We start from the raw sequence: 15823 nt of genomic DNA on the forward strand, positions 1-15823 counted from the left end.
AGTTTGAGGCCATATGAGCTTGTGCTACAGTGCATTATTCTGCTGGAAGTAGGCCCCACCTCAGAAGCCAGTTGGGTCATGAAGGCATGGGCAAGGTCAACAACAAGACTCAGGTACGCTGCAGCATTTAAATGATCAGCCGGCACTAAGGGGCTCATTGTGTGCCTATAAATTACCCCTTATACATCACAACGCCACCACCTGCAGCCTGAACCGTTCTCTGAAGGTCAGACGGAGCCATGCTTTCTTGTGTTTAAAGAACAACTAACACCCAAACTACCTTTTTTGGCTAATAAATTGTATACATGAATGTCTTATAGTGCTGTCATTATTTAGACAATTTACTGCATAGTTGTCGAAATGCTGCTTTTGTGTCTAAAACTATCTGTGAGGCACCCTCAAGTGTACTTTATTTTAATTCTGAATCAGTTTTGGTATTGGCTCAAAAGGTATCGTGACGTTACCCAGAAAAACTGACGTCTGTAGCTCTGCCGCTGTGGGGTATAAAAGTGACTCTGTCTCATTCACGTCTATGTAGGGAGTTGGACCTCGCTCTGAGTCCCACCTCATACGACTGTTCCATTAGCTAGTTTCACTGTGATCGCTCTCCTTGTTTGTGTCGTTTTCACTGTCACTGCCAGTGTCATTTCCGGTGTCAATCCATCTGTCAATCACAGCCCAGACCACGGCCCACCTACACCCATTGCCCATTACCACGGTCCGCTGGGCACTGCCTCCTTTAGGCACATTTTTCAAATATTAGTTGAGTCGAGTAAGGCTCTGGTACGGGGGGGTTAGAAGGTCTTCAACACCAAATATGAACCGGATATTAGAGCTCAAATTAAGAGTCATTCGATTTATTATTCCTTCAAGAAAAAATAAACAAAATAGAAAACTGTGGTATGCATTTGCCTTTTTTTCCAGTTATTTTTAAATAAGATCCAGTGAAACCAATTGCCTTCAAAAGCTACACAATTAGTGGACATTTACATATCATCCAGAGAAATTGAACAAGTGTGGTGGACATGACCGTCCAGCTGAAGTCCAGTCTGGCGAGGAGAGTATCCACAGCTCAGGTGGGACAATATGTCAAGCAGATAGCTAATAGTTTTGCAATCTACAAATATTAACTTTATGGAAGAGTGGCAGCATAGCTGTATTGTAAGAAAAAAGCCAGAAGTGGTCCTGTTTGCAGTTTCTCACAAGCCATTAAGGGGAAACAGCTAGAACGTGGAGGGAGGTGTTCTGGTCAGATGAGACCATAAATGACAATTTTTACATTTATGCAGAACATTATGTTTATGGAAAACTAACCTTCTCTAACACTAAACATGGTGGTGGTGGCATCATGCTGTGGGGATGACTTCTTCAGCCGGACAGGGTGCCTGGTCAGAGATAAAAACAGGCCAATCCTTGGAGAAAACCTGTTAGGGGCTACAAAAAAATCTAAGAATGGAACATGGTTCACCTTTACAGCAACCCTGAAAACACAGCCAGAGATACGATGCTTTGGTTTAGATCAAGGCATGTGTGTTGAAATGGTCCAGACCAAAATCTAATTGAGGATTTTCAAGGTTAATGTGCAGGTACGCTCTTTGTCCAATTTATCGGAGTCCTGTCGAAGATGGGCCAAAAATGGTGTTTTTTGATATGCAAGGCCCCAAAAGATGTGAAGTTGTAACTGCAGAGACATGTTTCAGTATTGACTCAGGAGGGCTAAACACAAAAATACCCTGTAAAAATACATTAAAGACTCTGGTTGTAATGTGATAAAGTGTGAAAAAACATCAAGGGTTATAATGAATACATTAGCAAGGTACTCTATGCATTTTTTTCAAATTGCTTTTAACACACAGTAGGAGCTATTTAAAAAGATTTAGTGCATAAATCGACAGTGTTTGAGTTTCCTGATAATTTCAAAACAAACACCAATCCATGATTCTTTTTAAAAACGTTAAAAGGATGATTTTTGTTTGAAGACTTGCAGGAAGGAGCATCTTTCTGTGAGTGTTTGTTCCTCACTTTTTTTGACAGTTCATCCTCACACTTGGTAGGTGTGTTGTCAGGAATCCAAGGTGCAGTAGGAAGTGTGAAGTCGTTCATATTGTCCTGAGAACTCCCTCTGCCTTGGCAGATTCACTTTATCTAAACCCTCCACCCTCCTTCTCTTTCCCTTATGATCCTTCACTAGCAAAACAGCGGCTGCTGTGTGGGTTTACAGCAACTCCCTACATTTGGGTCAAGGCCTGAAGCAATCTTTATTGTTTACGTACATATTACGTATTTGGAATGACCAAAGAAATTTAATTTCTCTTTTCTGAATGATAAAGTATTTTTTTTTATTTATTGGAATGGAGGATGAACTATCATGATCTTGGGCTTCATTCTCATCAGAGAGTTCTCCATGAATGATTGCAACAGCAATTTTTTGTTTTCATTTTTTTTTTTACAGTTTAGAAAAATACTGAAATGATCTTTTCCTGTGTAAACAGGATTGTTTATCAGTAAATTAAGATTTTTTTCTCAGCTTGAAAATAGGTCTTCTATTTTTACTATTGAAGCAAAAATGGTTCAATAGCCATGTCCTGTCATTAGGTGGTTATAACATAAGCAACAAATAGGACTTCCAAGGAAGAACATCAAGGAATTTTTTAATTAAAAAATAACTTTGCATTTGTTTAATCCTTCACTCTGGCAGATTCTCTTTACTTTAACCTTAATTAAAAACCTTTTCAGCAGGTGTGGTGATGGTGCAAAGGTAGACCATCCAACCGCTGTTTGGATTTCAGTCCTTCATGCGGCCATCCTGGGTTTAAGTCTTGGTCCGTGGACCTTTGTCTAAAATTAACAAAAAACTTTTCAGCATACAGCCAAAGTTTAATGATGGACGGACCAGGACAAATCTTCCTCATTTGAACAAAAAGTGGTTTTCTTGTGTTTTTGAAGCATACAGCAATGGCTAGTGTGTGCTAAGATGGTTGCTATGTAATTGTTTCTCTTGTATATGTTTGCATTTATCGGAGGTGCAAATGCTGAAAAATACTATATATCATTTTAAGAGTGAAAGTTCTCCCATTCATCTTTGCAAAAGATAGATTTAAGCTCAGTCTAATTAGATGTCATAATGTTGTGAATATTAGTTTCCAACAATACCACAGAGTCACAGATTCATATTTGGACTCCAGGTTGAATTTTAATCCTCTGGATGGATGTTTAGGGTCATTGTCCTGGTGGAAAAGGGATTCTAAACATCTTCTAACAGGTCCCCCTCTAACAGTTCCTTTTGTTTATCTTCATCTTTTTGCCTTTTCATCTACTCCACCCAGCTTCCTTGTCTTGCTAAATATGATAGACCCACAGCATGATGGTGCCACCACCATGTTTTATGGTGGCTTGGGGTGTTTTGGGTGTCAGGGTTTTGCCACTCATGGTCTTTTGCATGTGGGCCAAAGTGTTTGAGACTTGATATTGCTTTATTTTGATCATTCATCAGTGTTCTAACTTGTACGTAAAGGTCAAATTGGCAAAGGGCAACAGATTCTCCCAATTGAGCTGGGCATCTTGGCAGCTCATCTGATTAATGCTCCCCTGTCTCAATTCAGGTGGATGACCATGTCTTGGAAGGATTTTGGTTGTTTTACACTCTTTTTATTTGATTAGGATTGCAGATGGAAATCAGCCTTAGGCTAAAAATCTGGCATATTTACAGCACCAGGTGTCTGTTCATTAATATGCATTGTCCCATTTAAATAAATCAAGAAATGAATCAATAAAATAATTCAAATGAATGATGAACTACCCCATTCTCTCTGCGAGGCTCAAAGTGAGGAATACAGTTTTAAAACCTAACCTTGCTTTAAACTACTCTAGAACCCTAATCCTGACCCATCTGCTATGTTCCTTGCTTTTTTTATGATGCTGTTTGCTGTTTGTCTTGTAATGTTCTCTTGCAAACCTCTAAGGCGTTCACAAAAGAGATGGATTCCTACTGCGATCAAATTACATACAGGTGGACTCTAAATACTGATTTGGTGACTTCAGAGGTAATATTTTGCACTGGATTTTATTTAGAGGCATCAGACTAAAAGAGGTAGCAAACGAACAACCACTTTTTTCGTGTCTAATTTTCCTTCTTCTCAGTTTTGCTCTCCTTTGTGTCGGTCTATCACATAAAAGTTTAATAAATATATTGAAATTTGTGGTAGCAACATGATATGAGGTGAAAAAAGATCTTACAAGAATCACCTGAACAAAGGTCTTTTTCTTTCCAAGTTTCAAACATAAATTGATGTTATAGATAAAAAAAGGTTTGATGTTTAGAAGGAGTTTTTTTTACAGGATAAGTAAACTTTAATACAAGCATTGTGGCAAAGCTGTAGTTCTTCTCTCAATTTGTCACATACATCAAAATATCCTTTTTCACGGTGGAAATGCTACAATCAGCCCGATTCAAACAAGTAGAGTTAGAGAGATATTTCTCCAAAGAAAATATTCATGGATGGCTTGAGGCAGCTTCATCTAAACCTTTTTATTCTATTCCAATCATGACATCAATAAATCAGTTACTGCCCTGGTTTTCAGAAACATACATTTTCTACTCATACTTAGACCACAACCCTAAGTATAATCTGCACACCTGCACTTGCAATTTACATCTTTCATTTATTAACTTTTCAAGATTCATAACTTCAGTTCTAATGCATAACACCCATTAATGTTGATCCTGATAGGCCCTTTATATGTTTTAATTGGCCTTGTTTGTTAAAATCTATGAAAACCAATTAAAACAAGAAAATTATAATTATAATTTTGTTTATCCTCTATTGTAATTGTGCCTTCTGATTTATGGAAATTCTGTTTCTTAGAAAACTTGAACATTACATAAGACGTTAATAATGAAAATGAATTCTTAACACAGAAATAAAATGCTATGCCATACACTATCATGTGGAAGATGGATGAATAGACAATTATCAAGCAGACAGTCACTGACACACCGCAAGAGGGGTAAATCATAAACTGTCCATTGTTAGAGAAGCTGGCCTGGAACGTTTTTAGACTGACGTGACTAATATTTCGAGGTGACTTATAGTCCGAAAAATATGATAATTTAATTTATATATATATATATATATATATATATATATATATATATATATATATATATATATATATATATATATTATTATAAATTCTTTAGATTCACTACCAGTGAATGGTTTCAAACCACACCAGGTCTTCCTGATTTTTTTAGTTTTTTCTTTAAGGTCAAGCAATTAAGTTCTACTGAATAGCTTGAAATTGTACAAAAATAAGAAAAAATGAAAGGGCTGGGCATGGTTAAAAAATAAAGTTTACCCAAAACTAGTGTTGCGCTGATGCCATTTTTTGGCCCCGATACCGATACCCGATACCTGGCTGTGCAGTACTGGCCGATACCGATTCCATACTGATACCATCTGTTTGATATTGATGTGTGTGTGTGTGTGTATATATGAAGAACTGCATACTACTTGGATGTAAAATAATTGCCATCATGGCTTTGTCAAACTGCTACCTTTGTAAAGCAGGAAAAAGACTAATTCAAAGTGAATCCAGTAGAACTAGTGAGTGTCGGGAGAGAAATGGCTGCGTTCAAGTGACATACAAACATCAAAATGGTATCGGTGCCCTATTTGTTGGTACTCGCCGATACTGATACCACCATTTTAGTGTTGGATCGGGGCCCCGGCCGATACTGGTATCGGTAGCGGTGCAACACTACCCAAAACTGACGAATAATATACATTTCAGAATAAAAAAAGGCACTTTCCAGGGAACAATATATTGTTTTAAACAGTTAAACTGTTCTGCACAATTATAGGTTGATCCAACCTCGAAATCTAGTTCCTACAGTTGTCTCAGAGGTTTATCAACAACCACCTCTTGCTCACCACAAACTACTGCTGGAACTGAAAGGAAGGGCCCACAATGTGAGATGCTAACTATCAAACATGGAGGAGGAAGCATCATGTTTTGATGGATCCAGGGTTGGTGACTTGTACAAAAAGAGCTGCACCCCCAGGTGGCGACCTCAGGATTTTGTAATGACATACAATAAGCCCAGGAAAGCCACTGGTTAGTCATTTGGTTACTGATACAGGGGAGATAATAACCCAAGGTGTATCTAAGCTATGTTGTGCTTCCTTAGCAAAAAATAACATTACAAGCTTTTTAACCCCATCAAGCTAGAATGAACTGATAAAACAAGTAAAATCAAAGCAACCTTCACGTCCCCAAAATCTATTATAACTATTGCAGCACTTCTAAGTGTGTTCAGCTGTTATATCTGCAAGTTTGCTGCTCTGAGTAAATATCTTAGTATACATTTTGATTTATACGTTTATTGGATGATCTTTTTTAACCAAATTTCAGACAACAGTGACAGTTTATACTGCTTGAATTTAAATAAAAAAGGGAAAACTTGGTCTATGTTACAGTATGTGTAATGAATCTATTTGATACACGAGTTTCACCTTTTGAACAATATTGTCTTTGTTTTATGCGATTTTATTGAAATGCACCTGTATGCGTGTTGCATTATGGGTCCATTTTTGTGTAACTTGCATCCTTTATTAGGTCAAGTAAAGACAAGAAAACACAGCAGAGCACATTTAATAGTTTAATCATAAGCTGCTGTATACATTCAGTGATTATTCCGATTTTTATGTTGCCAGAAGCATGGGTGAGACCAGCAAAACATTCAGCCACAGGATCTAGTGTGTTGTATGCAATCTTTCCATTTTCATTCAATGACTTCCACATAGTACATACTACTGTGCACTGCAAAGAAACATGAATCCACGCTGACGGCGTCCAGCGTGGTTCTTCCAGGACCTTTGCTGGTTCAGACATGATTCCACCCAGTCTGTTGTGTGGTGCTCAAAGGAGGGGAGAGCCCTGTGTCTACCACTCGCTGCAGTCTCTACCTGATCTTGGAGATCAGCTGAACACAGATGGCACACGGTGACAGCAGTGCTGAGTAAAGCAAGTCTGCATGTCAGGAGCTCATTTGAACTCGAGTCCAGCACTAAAAGCTGGAGCTATAGGTGGGAAACTGCAACAGCCTTCTCCTCCTGAGATACTAAGGATAAGCAACATCCTGCAGTCAGTAGAGTTGGGTTTACATCATTTTTTTGGTTTCTTTTGCTAGCTCACTCTAAACTCATCAGACGGACACACTAATGTTGGTGCTGAGATTGCTTTTTTCTTATTTTTTTTTGTCTTTTTTCACGTTTTCTAGTAGCCCACACAGAAACTGGATGGCACAAGAACTGACCAATAAGAAACTCTTTACAACAAGGTAGACTGCAAGTCAACGGTTGCCAGGGATCACACAGTAAGCAAAAAAAAAAAAAGAAAAAAGAAAAAAAGAAAAGAAATAAGAAAATCCAATTTCATAAAAAATAAAATAAAGATCCATATAAAAGCAAAAGACAAATGAACAAAAAGCAAGTTACTTTCAAGTATAACTTACTCATAAAATAACTACACAGCATTAAATATTCTCATTATACATTTTAAATTATTTATAAAATATATTTTGGCATATATGTTTTTTTATGTTATTTTCGTGTTTGTGTAACAAACGCTACCGTAGCTTCAGTTGAACACCAATGTTTATTCGTTTTTTTAACCTTTTGAAACAAAACATTAAAGGGATTGTCACATAACAACAGGTTATTAAAAATGATAATAGTAAACCCTATACAGAGTTTCACATAGCAAGACATAAGTGACGATCCCTTCTATCCTAGCCCCATAGTCAAAAGTCAAAAAAAGTACAAGACCAAAAGCACAAAGCTCTAATTTGTGCTCCACTGGCTACAATCAAGGTTGGGCACAGGAGATTTCAAAAGCGGTAAAGTCTTTTATTTGTTTCATACAACTTGTTCTCAACACAAAGATCTGTCTGTCCCACTTCCAGTGTTCAGAGAGGCTTGGCAGATAGCAGGAGTTCATTTAGCTCCATCCGTGATAAAATATAAATACCTCTCAGTCTGATGATACCAGGTTGTCCTCAGGGGGGGGAAGCAAAAGTTTTCTCCTATTAGTCAGGCAGAAGACGAAAGAGACTGAGAAGACTCTCGTTCTTGCTCCTGAATGCACCACGAAGGAGCCAATGAGCAACATGTGTTTAGGTGAATCCTGCATATGTATCTGTGGTCGTTGATTACAGTGTCAGAGCTCACCATACAAAGGAACAAAGAGCGATTTTAGCAGCTAAAACACACTGCAAAACCAAAAAAAGGCAAATGTCAGTTTTGTCATACAAAAGTAGTCCAAAAGGCATAACTGTATGTAGTAGTTGGCACCTCATGCGTCCGAACATGTAGTGTCCTGCTTTGGCTCGTGGGCTGGGGTAGCTCCGCTGGCCATGTCCATGCAGTCAACAGTAACCTGCCTGTTCACTCAACGCTGACTGAAAGAAAAACCGAACAAAAGCAAACGAGGAAAAAAGTACCGCGACTACGACAAAGCCACATCCACTGCCTGGGCTTGAGCACACATCTAGCTGCAGCAGACTACAGTTCATCAGCAGCAGCAGCCCAAGCTGCTTCTGGAGTTTTGGATTCTGCAAATAGGTGTTGCTCTACACTTCCACAGCCTGGCTGTGTACACACAGCTATTGCGGGGTAAATATTTATATGTGAGTTTACACGGTATACTTGTGTGCATGTTGGACTGTCGTCAAGATGCTTGCTAAAGTACAATGTCCTTCAGGCGCTTGCTGCTGGGGGACTCCTTGTCTCTGCCGTCATGAAGGAGCGTGTTGATCTCCCTGACAGCCGGCTCACTGTCCTTCCCCTCAGGCTGCCGCAGCAGGCTGTGGTTTGCGATTCGCTCGGCGTCGCGACATTTCAGTGTATTGTAGGAAGACGACGCCTTGGACATCGGGCTCTTCAGATGCACAGGGGAGGTGATGGGGCTGGCAGCCTCGCGCCCGTTGCCAGCTTCACGGACAGCCCCTCCGTTGGCCTTGGGGCTACACACCTGAGACTCCTGAGTCCGCTTTCCCTTTATCTCTCCCCGTTCAACGTCCTCTGGCCCATCCTTGCCAAAGGTGGCAAAAGTCCTCTTGATTGTGCCGTCCTCGTAGTGCGGCACCTCCACTGTGGTCGCCTCGATGGACAGAGCGATGACGTTGCGAGCGTGCTCCGGGGACTTGGCGCGTGCTGGGACAGAAACCCGAGGCATCCAGCAGCGGTCGGAGTGGCCCAGGATGCGGCACTCGTCCTGGCAGTGAAAGCCCTCTCCGGGATCTGCAGATGTGGAAACAGAGAAAAAAAAGTTAAGATTAATCTCAATTTCAACCACCAGTCATATTTTTCGTCATTTATAGGGTTCTTCTGTTTATGTCAAATTAGTCATCAAATAATAATAAAGGAAGTAAGTATTGTTGCACATCCACATCTTTATTTGCCACATGCAGAAGGAAACTACATGTGCCCTCTTCCATCTCTTCCAACCACCAGTATATGTCCCTAGTGCCTAAAGATGGACCGTTGTTGTCTCCAGATGATCTTATTTATCTGTTTAAGTGGTTACCAGCCTCTCAGATTTATTTGACAACCAGCGTTCAAGCCAAAGGTCTTATTTCCATCAGCACGGCCAAAACAATAACAAGACTTCATGCCAGTTCAACTAGCATCTTACATGGTTGAAAGTGTTCAACAAAGCAAATGAACTGAGACACGACGTTCTGCGAACCTTCACAATGAAAGCCATGCTCTATAAAGTTGAAATGAAACATTGTAAAATCTGATTAAAACAGACAATCAGTTTCCTCTCTGCTCAGGAATAGACTACAGTCTAAATGTTGGCTTAAGTGTGTGTGTTCAAGCTGCAGACGATAACGAGACCAGTTTACTTCTCTATTAAGAGTAAATTTATTTATTTTATCTTTTTATTTCTATACCGGTAATTTCACAGGATATCTATCTATCTATCTATCTATCTATCTATCTATCTATCTATCTATCTATCTATCTATCTATCTATCTATCTATCTATCTATCTATATATATGCGTGTGTTTTTTCAAGTAAAAATACATCAATTTCAGCTTGACAGCCCTTAGCAAAAACTAGTTTATTCAATTGTACTACAAGTATACTTATTTCCTACTTAAAATGAGGCAGTGTACTTGATGTTTAATTTTTATAAACTATTTTTATATACATAACAATAGTATAGTGAAATATACTTGACTTATACTAAAAAGTAAAAACAAAAGTCTAAGGCTAAGTACCTTCATACTAAAGCTTAAGTGTGCATAGTAAAATTAAGTTCAAGTATACTACTTTTTGCTAAGGGAATGCTCTCTGCATATTTGTGTATGACATTAATATTCATAATAAAGATATAATCGTTTTATGTTGTTAAATCCCTACCATGTACATGAACCTCAAGAAGCAGTCTCCCTGACACTGCTCGCTGATAGCATAAGCTAGATGTTTGGGGCACATCTAATTTGCCAATTAAATTATGTATTGCCAAATCAAAAGTCCATTTGTAGCCCTGGTGTAATTGGGTTTTCACTACCAAACGACAGATGAAAGGCAGGTTTAAACAGTGCAATCTGATATCCCAGAGAAAGACACCAGACAAGTTGCGGCATTGCTGCCTGGTTCGTATCTCTCGCTCCCTTTCTGTCTCTGTCATCTGGCGCCGAGTTATAAATATGTAATGATGTTTAACGCTGGAGCAGGAAAAAAAAAAAAAAAAGATTAGTCTGACTCTGTATAGCTGTGTTGCACTCTGTTGTGTTGGTGGGACTACTTTCAAGAACATTTTGGCATCATTGGTTGCAACAGAAAGATGCTATGATCCCTTAATTAAATTTAAATGTTGTTTTTCTTCAAACCCAGAGATTATTTTGACCATCGAAGGGGCGCTGCACAACAGGCTTGATATTATCTAAATCTAAAAACATTTGACATGAGATTTGTAACACATCAAAAAGCACTTCAGAGTTGTTTGATTTAAGAAAGTAATACGGTTAATTTTACTAAGTGTCTCTTTGCAGCTGTAGCATGTTTTTCCTCCAGCTCACAGTCTAAAAATGAACCTGCTGCGCACGTACACGTGACATATTTCTCTGCTCCCCTACTGCTTGTTTCACTCCAAGCAGCAGCAGCCATCCACCGTTCCAGAAGCACAAAATGACAAAAAAGGAATTGTGAGAGAGGGATTGCCATCGACCCAAATGCATATGCTTACATCTGGCAATCCCAGCTTGAAAGATCACCTAATTAAAATCACTAATGATGTGTTTTTTTCTCCCCCTTTCTTTTCCGCACTCGTGAGAGGCACCTCTGCTAAGGCCCTGGGGATCGATATTTAAAGATCGGAGACAGGCTTTTCAGGGGCAGATATGTCAGAGCTGTCTCTCATAAAGTATAATCTGATGGCGCTGACAGATAACACGGAAACTAAATGACTGAATGGAGTGAGTAAAAGGGATCAAAGGCTATCTGAGCCCAAATATGGGGGTGTTGGATTCTTGGCAGAAAATATGAGCAGCAGCAGCAGCAGCAAGAATGCAGATCACCAGTGACTGGCTCAATGACACTACATGTGTTTGATAATTTCGGCCCTAATTTTCCCATCGGGAGACATTCTATTACTTTGTGGTAATCATCTGTCATATTGTCTAGAGTTACACCTCAGGTAAATGTGTATTTCAGTTGCGGATGGTCCACTGACTGCTATCAAGATATACAAAGGTTTTAAAAAGTTACAACGCTAGTGCTGAGGTGACCATTTTTAACATTTCTAAAGCGCATATAGGACTGCCCCTCCCCTATCAACAGGTACGGGCAGCAACTGTCATACCATTCTTAGGATTTATTGGGCTTTTAGTGAGATAGATGCCAGAAAAAATCTTTATGTAACATACAGTAATACACCTCCAATTTCGTCTTGCTTACAAGTAAGAAATTAATTTCCAGTGGGAAAAGACATGAGTAGTCATGGTATTGACTACTTGAAAACATTGTTTTGTTTTTTTTGTTTTTTTGTTAGGATCTAAGTGTCAAAATTAAAATACCATACCATAAAACACAATTTAAGCTACAATAATAAATATATTATTTACTACCTTGCCAGCAGAAGGCCTAATTGTTGCTTTTCTTTTTTGAACAAAAGTCATCAGATCATGTTCATTGTACATTTATGTGTAAATAACATAATGTGGTTGTTGACTTAAGGTTATCATATAGAGATATTTTTAAAATGTTTGGAGTAAAATATTAACTTTGGTTAATATAATCCCATAATGTTATCCAGAACATGAATAAATAAGAAGCTGTGGGAAGTAGATTAAATAATTTTATGCGGCAAAAAGGAAAACACTTTGTTTTTCTCCCTAGTTATAGCCTGCGTATATGTTCCTATAAATCGACACTGATTGAACTGACAAACTGCAATGGCAGCAATCAAGCAGACAAAAGCTATCAAAAGCTTCTTTTTCTTTTTTTTTTTCTTAGAGGTATGCAATCAGTACGTAACAATGCAATCACAGGGGGAAAAAAAGTCTTTTACAAGGTACCACAAACATAATGAAGGGTGATGACTGAAAAATAAACATATCACATAAAACTATATGTTACAGAACAACAGGCCTTTTTAAGCAATTTTCAAATCCCTATGCTTTCTGTCGGTCTTTTGTTACGGCTTTCTGAGTGACAGTTTTTAAAAATCAATCCACGAACAAAGCAGAAACAATAAGCAGTCACATTTCAAGTCATTACACTACCATAACGTTATCATTGCAGTGCTCACTCCTGAATGTAATCTGATTTTACACATGTAAGATTGTGAAAATTCTTGTAAAAAATCTTGTTTGACGCATTTGATAAAGTGGATCTTTTTCTCCACTGATTAAAAATTTACAAGCATCTTGGTAATGAATGCAATTTCCTCTAAACACTTTGGCTTATTTCTATAGCCCAAAGCATCCTTTGGGGCATGAAAAGCCTTAAGGCACAAAGAAATATACACAAGTTGCATGCTCGCTACTTAGCGCCGCTTGCATATGCAGTGAAAGCCATTTTCTCTCTCTTTCCTTTAGGGGTCTATCAGAGAGCAACTGGGTTGTAAATGACATTGTTATGGAAGCCAAGTGCTATTAACACTCACACTTCCTGCCTGTGCTCAGAGCTTCATAAAGCGCAGATGTTGCTCTGAAAGATCCACACAAAAAAAAAAAAAAAAAAAAAAAAACTGAGAGAAAATTTAAATAAAAAAAGTGACAGGCCATCGACCTCTGACAAAGCATAATCTCTTCCTATTTGAAATAAAAACGAGCCAACTGTAATGGAAAGAGATGAATTAGGGGGCTTCTACAGCAGTTCAAGCACAGAATAGAAGGCAGTGAAGGCACCTCCTGCTGAGAATGAGCATTCAAAGTCATCAGGAAAAGTCAGGAAATAGGCTTGCCAATCAGTACCAGGAACAGATTAAAGTACAACACAAAGCAGGATGTTATTGGGAACATTTCCGTTTGCAGATTTAATACCTATTAATTACTAAGTAGCTTTCACTGAAAGGTGGAGCTTGCTTTGCCTTTTGTTGCACATGATTTGAGCACTTAAAATACAATGCAATCTAAATCTAATCCAAACATGTTCGGCACTGCCTTCAAATCCAGCAAACTACACTCTAATACAGATTTTAAATCAAAATGTTAGGCCAGCAGGAGAACTTCTTTAGTAAGGGAGTATAATAAATAATGCTACTTCAGGTGCCCAAGACAAATCCCCCCCGACAGTGCTGTCGTCTGTTTTTTTGTTTGCAGTTACCTGGAAAAACATCCCTTTGCATCACCGCAAGGGAAAACCTACACATTCTGAGTCATTTTATCTTAAATTTGCAGCCTGTAACGGCAGATTCAGCCCTGACTCATTCGCTCGATCAGGTAAAGGCATCTGAACTTCAAGTCACAGACCTTTAGCTTCACTGTGGGATTCCCACAACCTGACTAGCTCATTGCTCACTTTACCCTGGTGTACAAGATATAATGATCCCTTCATATTATATGCCTGCAGGCAGTATTTTTTTGTTGCTAATGTAGCAAAAAAAGAGAAATCAGCAAAAGACTTAAACCTTCTGACACAAAAGCAAAGAGATGTGCTCCCTTTAAAGCTCCTCCAGCTTTCGCCAGCAATTTTTTTTTTGTCCTTTTTGGCTCGCACATGGAGCCGCTCTTGGAAAACACAGTATCTTTTCCTTCCAAAAGTACTTGTTGCAGATTCCACCTGTATGTAGTGCCTTGTAAAGTTTAAACATCACAGTATTCCTCCTCAAAGCAAACGTCTGCCACGTGAAGCACTATCTGGTTGCTATTTTAGTCCCAGTGGTTATGAGAAGACCCAGATATGAGGGTCTGAGAGTTTCTGGGTGAATTCATAGATTTTTTAATTTGTACCCCCATGTCGTAGCCACATGTTGCCATTTTGTCCCCTCATACTTCCATTATATAACAGTAAAAAGATAATTTCTTACCCATGTAAGCATTCTGTATCAGTTCAATTTCCTATAAGGTTAAGTATTTCTATACATAATGGAAATGAAATATAAACATTTAAAAGAGCTTAAATCACTTGTATAATTTATAATAACATGATGTTCACACTAGTCTATTGATTTTAGTTCTGAGGTCGTTCTCGCTCAAAAAATACAACAAATTATTGTATTATGAGCAATGCATAATTATTCTGAGAGCTTATTAGGTTAGATATTATTTAATGAGTAATACGGCCACATTCCAACACTGCTCTAAAACTATTACTTCTCAAAGCGAGTAAGAATCCTCCACCCTGTGAGTATAAACTGCAACAGGGTTGGTACCATACCATATAGTACAAAAACTTTGTACTATATCTGGTAAGAAAAAAAAAATTAACATAACTACATATTTCAGGTAGAAGGTACAAAAATAGCCCTGGCTAAGCGTCACTCTGTTTATGTATGCTTAAGACTCTTTATATTAAAGTAAGCCAGGAAATGGTCCCAGACTTGTTGAAAGCTTGTATGATGAAGTGGGCTAATAAGGAGTGTACATCAGACTGACAGCACTAAAGAACCTCCAACACGTTTAAAACGTTTGTTTAAACATAGTTCGGGGAACTATAAAGTGTCTTTAAATATAGAAATTACAAATAATTGGTCTTTTCTTTTTACTCCCACTCTCTTTCACCTTTGAATTGGTTGAGTCAAACTCATGCCGCTGTCTGATTTGGAAAGAAACTTGCTTGCTTATTAGGCGTTGTAATAGTGCCGCAGCTCCCTCGCTCGCCACATCTCAGGTAAAATACAGCAGGAACCTTTGCATGCCACTGCACTATTCAGGTGGAGGCTGATCAGGCGTGCCAACCTGCAGCAGCACGATGCAAACACGCACTCAGGTGTGCTGCAGTTTGTGTCTGTTGCACTTTCCAAACAGCAAACCTGTGACTGATTATTGTTGTCAGGGAGCAAACTTTGGATTGCCCACGGCGAAAAACATTTTATCATGCTAAGCCACCAAAATCTCTCTGAAGTGAAGGTGTCCTGACAATTAAATAATGTTTGTGGCTTGTTTCCCCCACTTTGTTCCACTATTTTACGACATAATCACGCGCCTATGTGTGTGGCAGCCTTTTAGAAACGGTGACAGGCTGACAGACAAGACGCAAATGATTTGTAAGCTTCATGAATATAATGCACAACTGGCTAACCATTATCCAGCATTCAATTCATTTTAGACAAATCATTTTACACCAAAACAGAGATTTTATAAA

General features: G+C 38.6%; 1 protein-coding gene across 7 annotated transcripts in view; it reads right to left on the minus strand.

Moving 5' to 3' along the window:
- Positions 1-6648: 6648 nt before the first annotated feature.
- The window catches only part of pcdh19 (protocadherin 19), an 84050-nt gene continuing 74875 nt past the window's right edge, over positions 6649-15823 (minus strand). For all 7 annotated transcript variants that reach the window (XM_012861797.3, XM_012861796.3, XM_012861795.3 and 4 more), the window contains exon 5: positions 6649-9302. In XM_012861797.3, the coding sequence (XP_012717251.1) occupies positions 8743-9302 (560 nt within the window). In that variant the 3' untranslated portion in view covers positions 6649-8742. The remainder of the gene's footprint in view (positions 9303-15823) is intronic.

The sequence above is a fragment of the Fundulus heteroclitus genome, chromosome 23, assembly GCF_011125445.2.
Source record: "Fundulus heteroclitus isolate FHET01 chromosome 23, MU-UCD_Fhet_4.1, whole genome shotgun sequence".
In the NCBI taxonomy this organism is placed as follows: Eukaryota; Metazoa; Chordata; class Actinopteri; order Cyprinodontiformes; family Fundulidae; genus Fundulus; species Fundulus heteroclitus.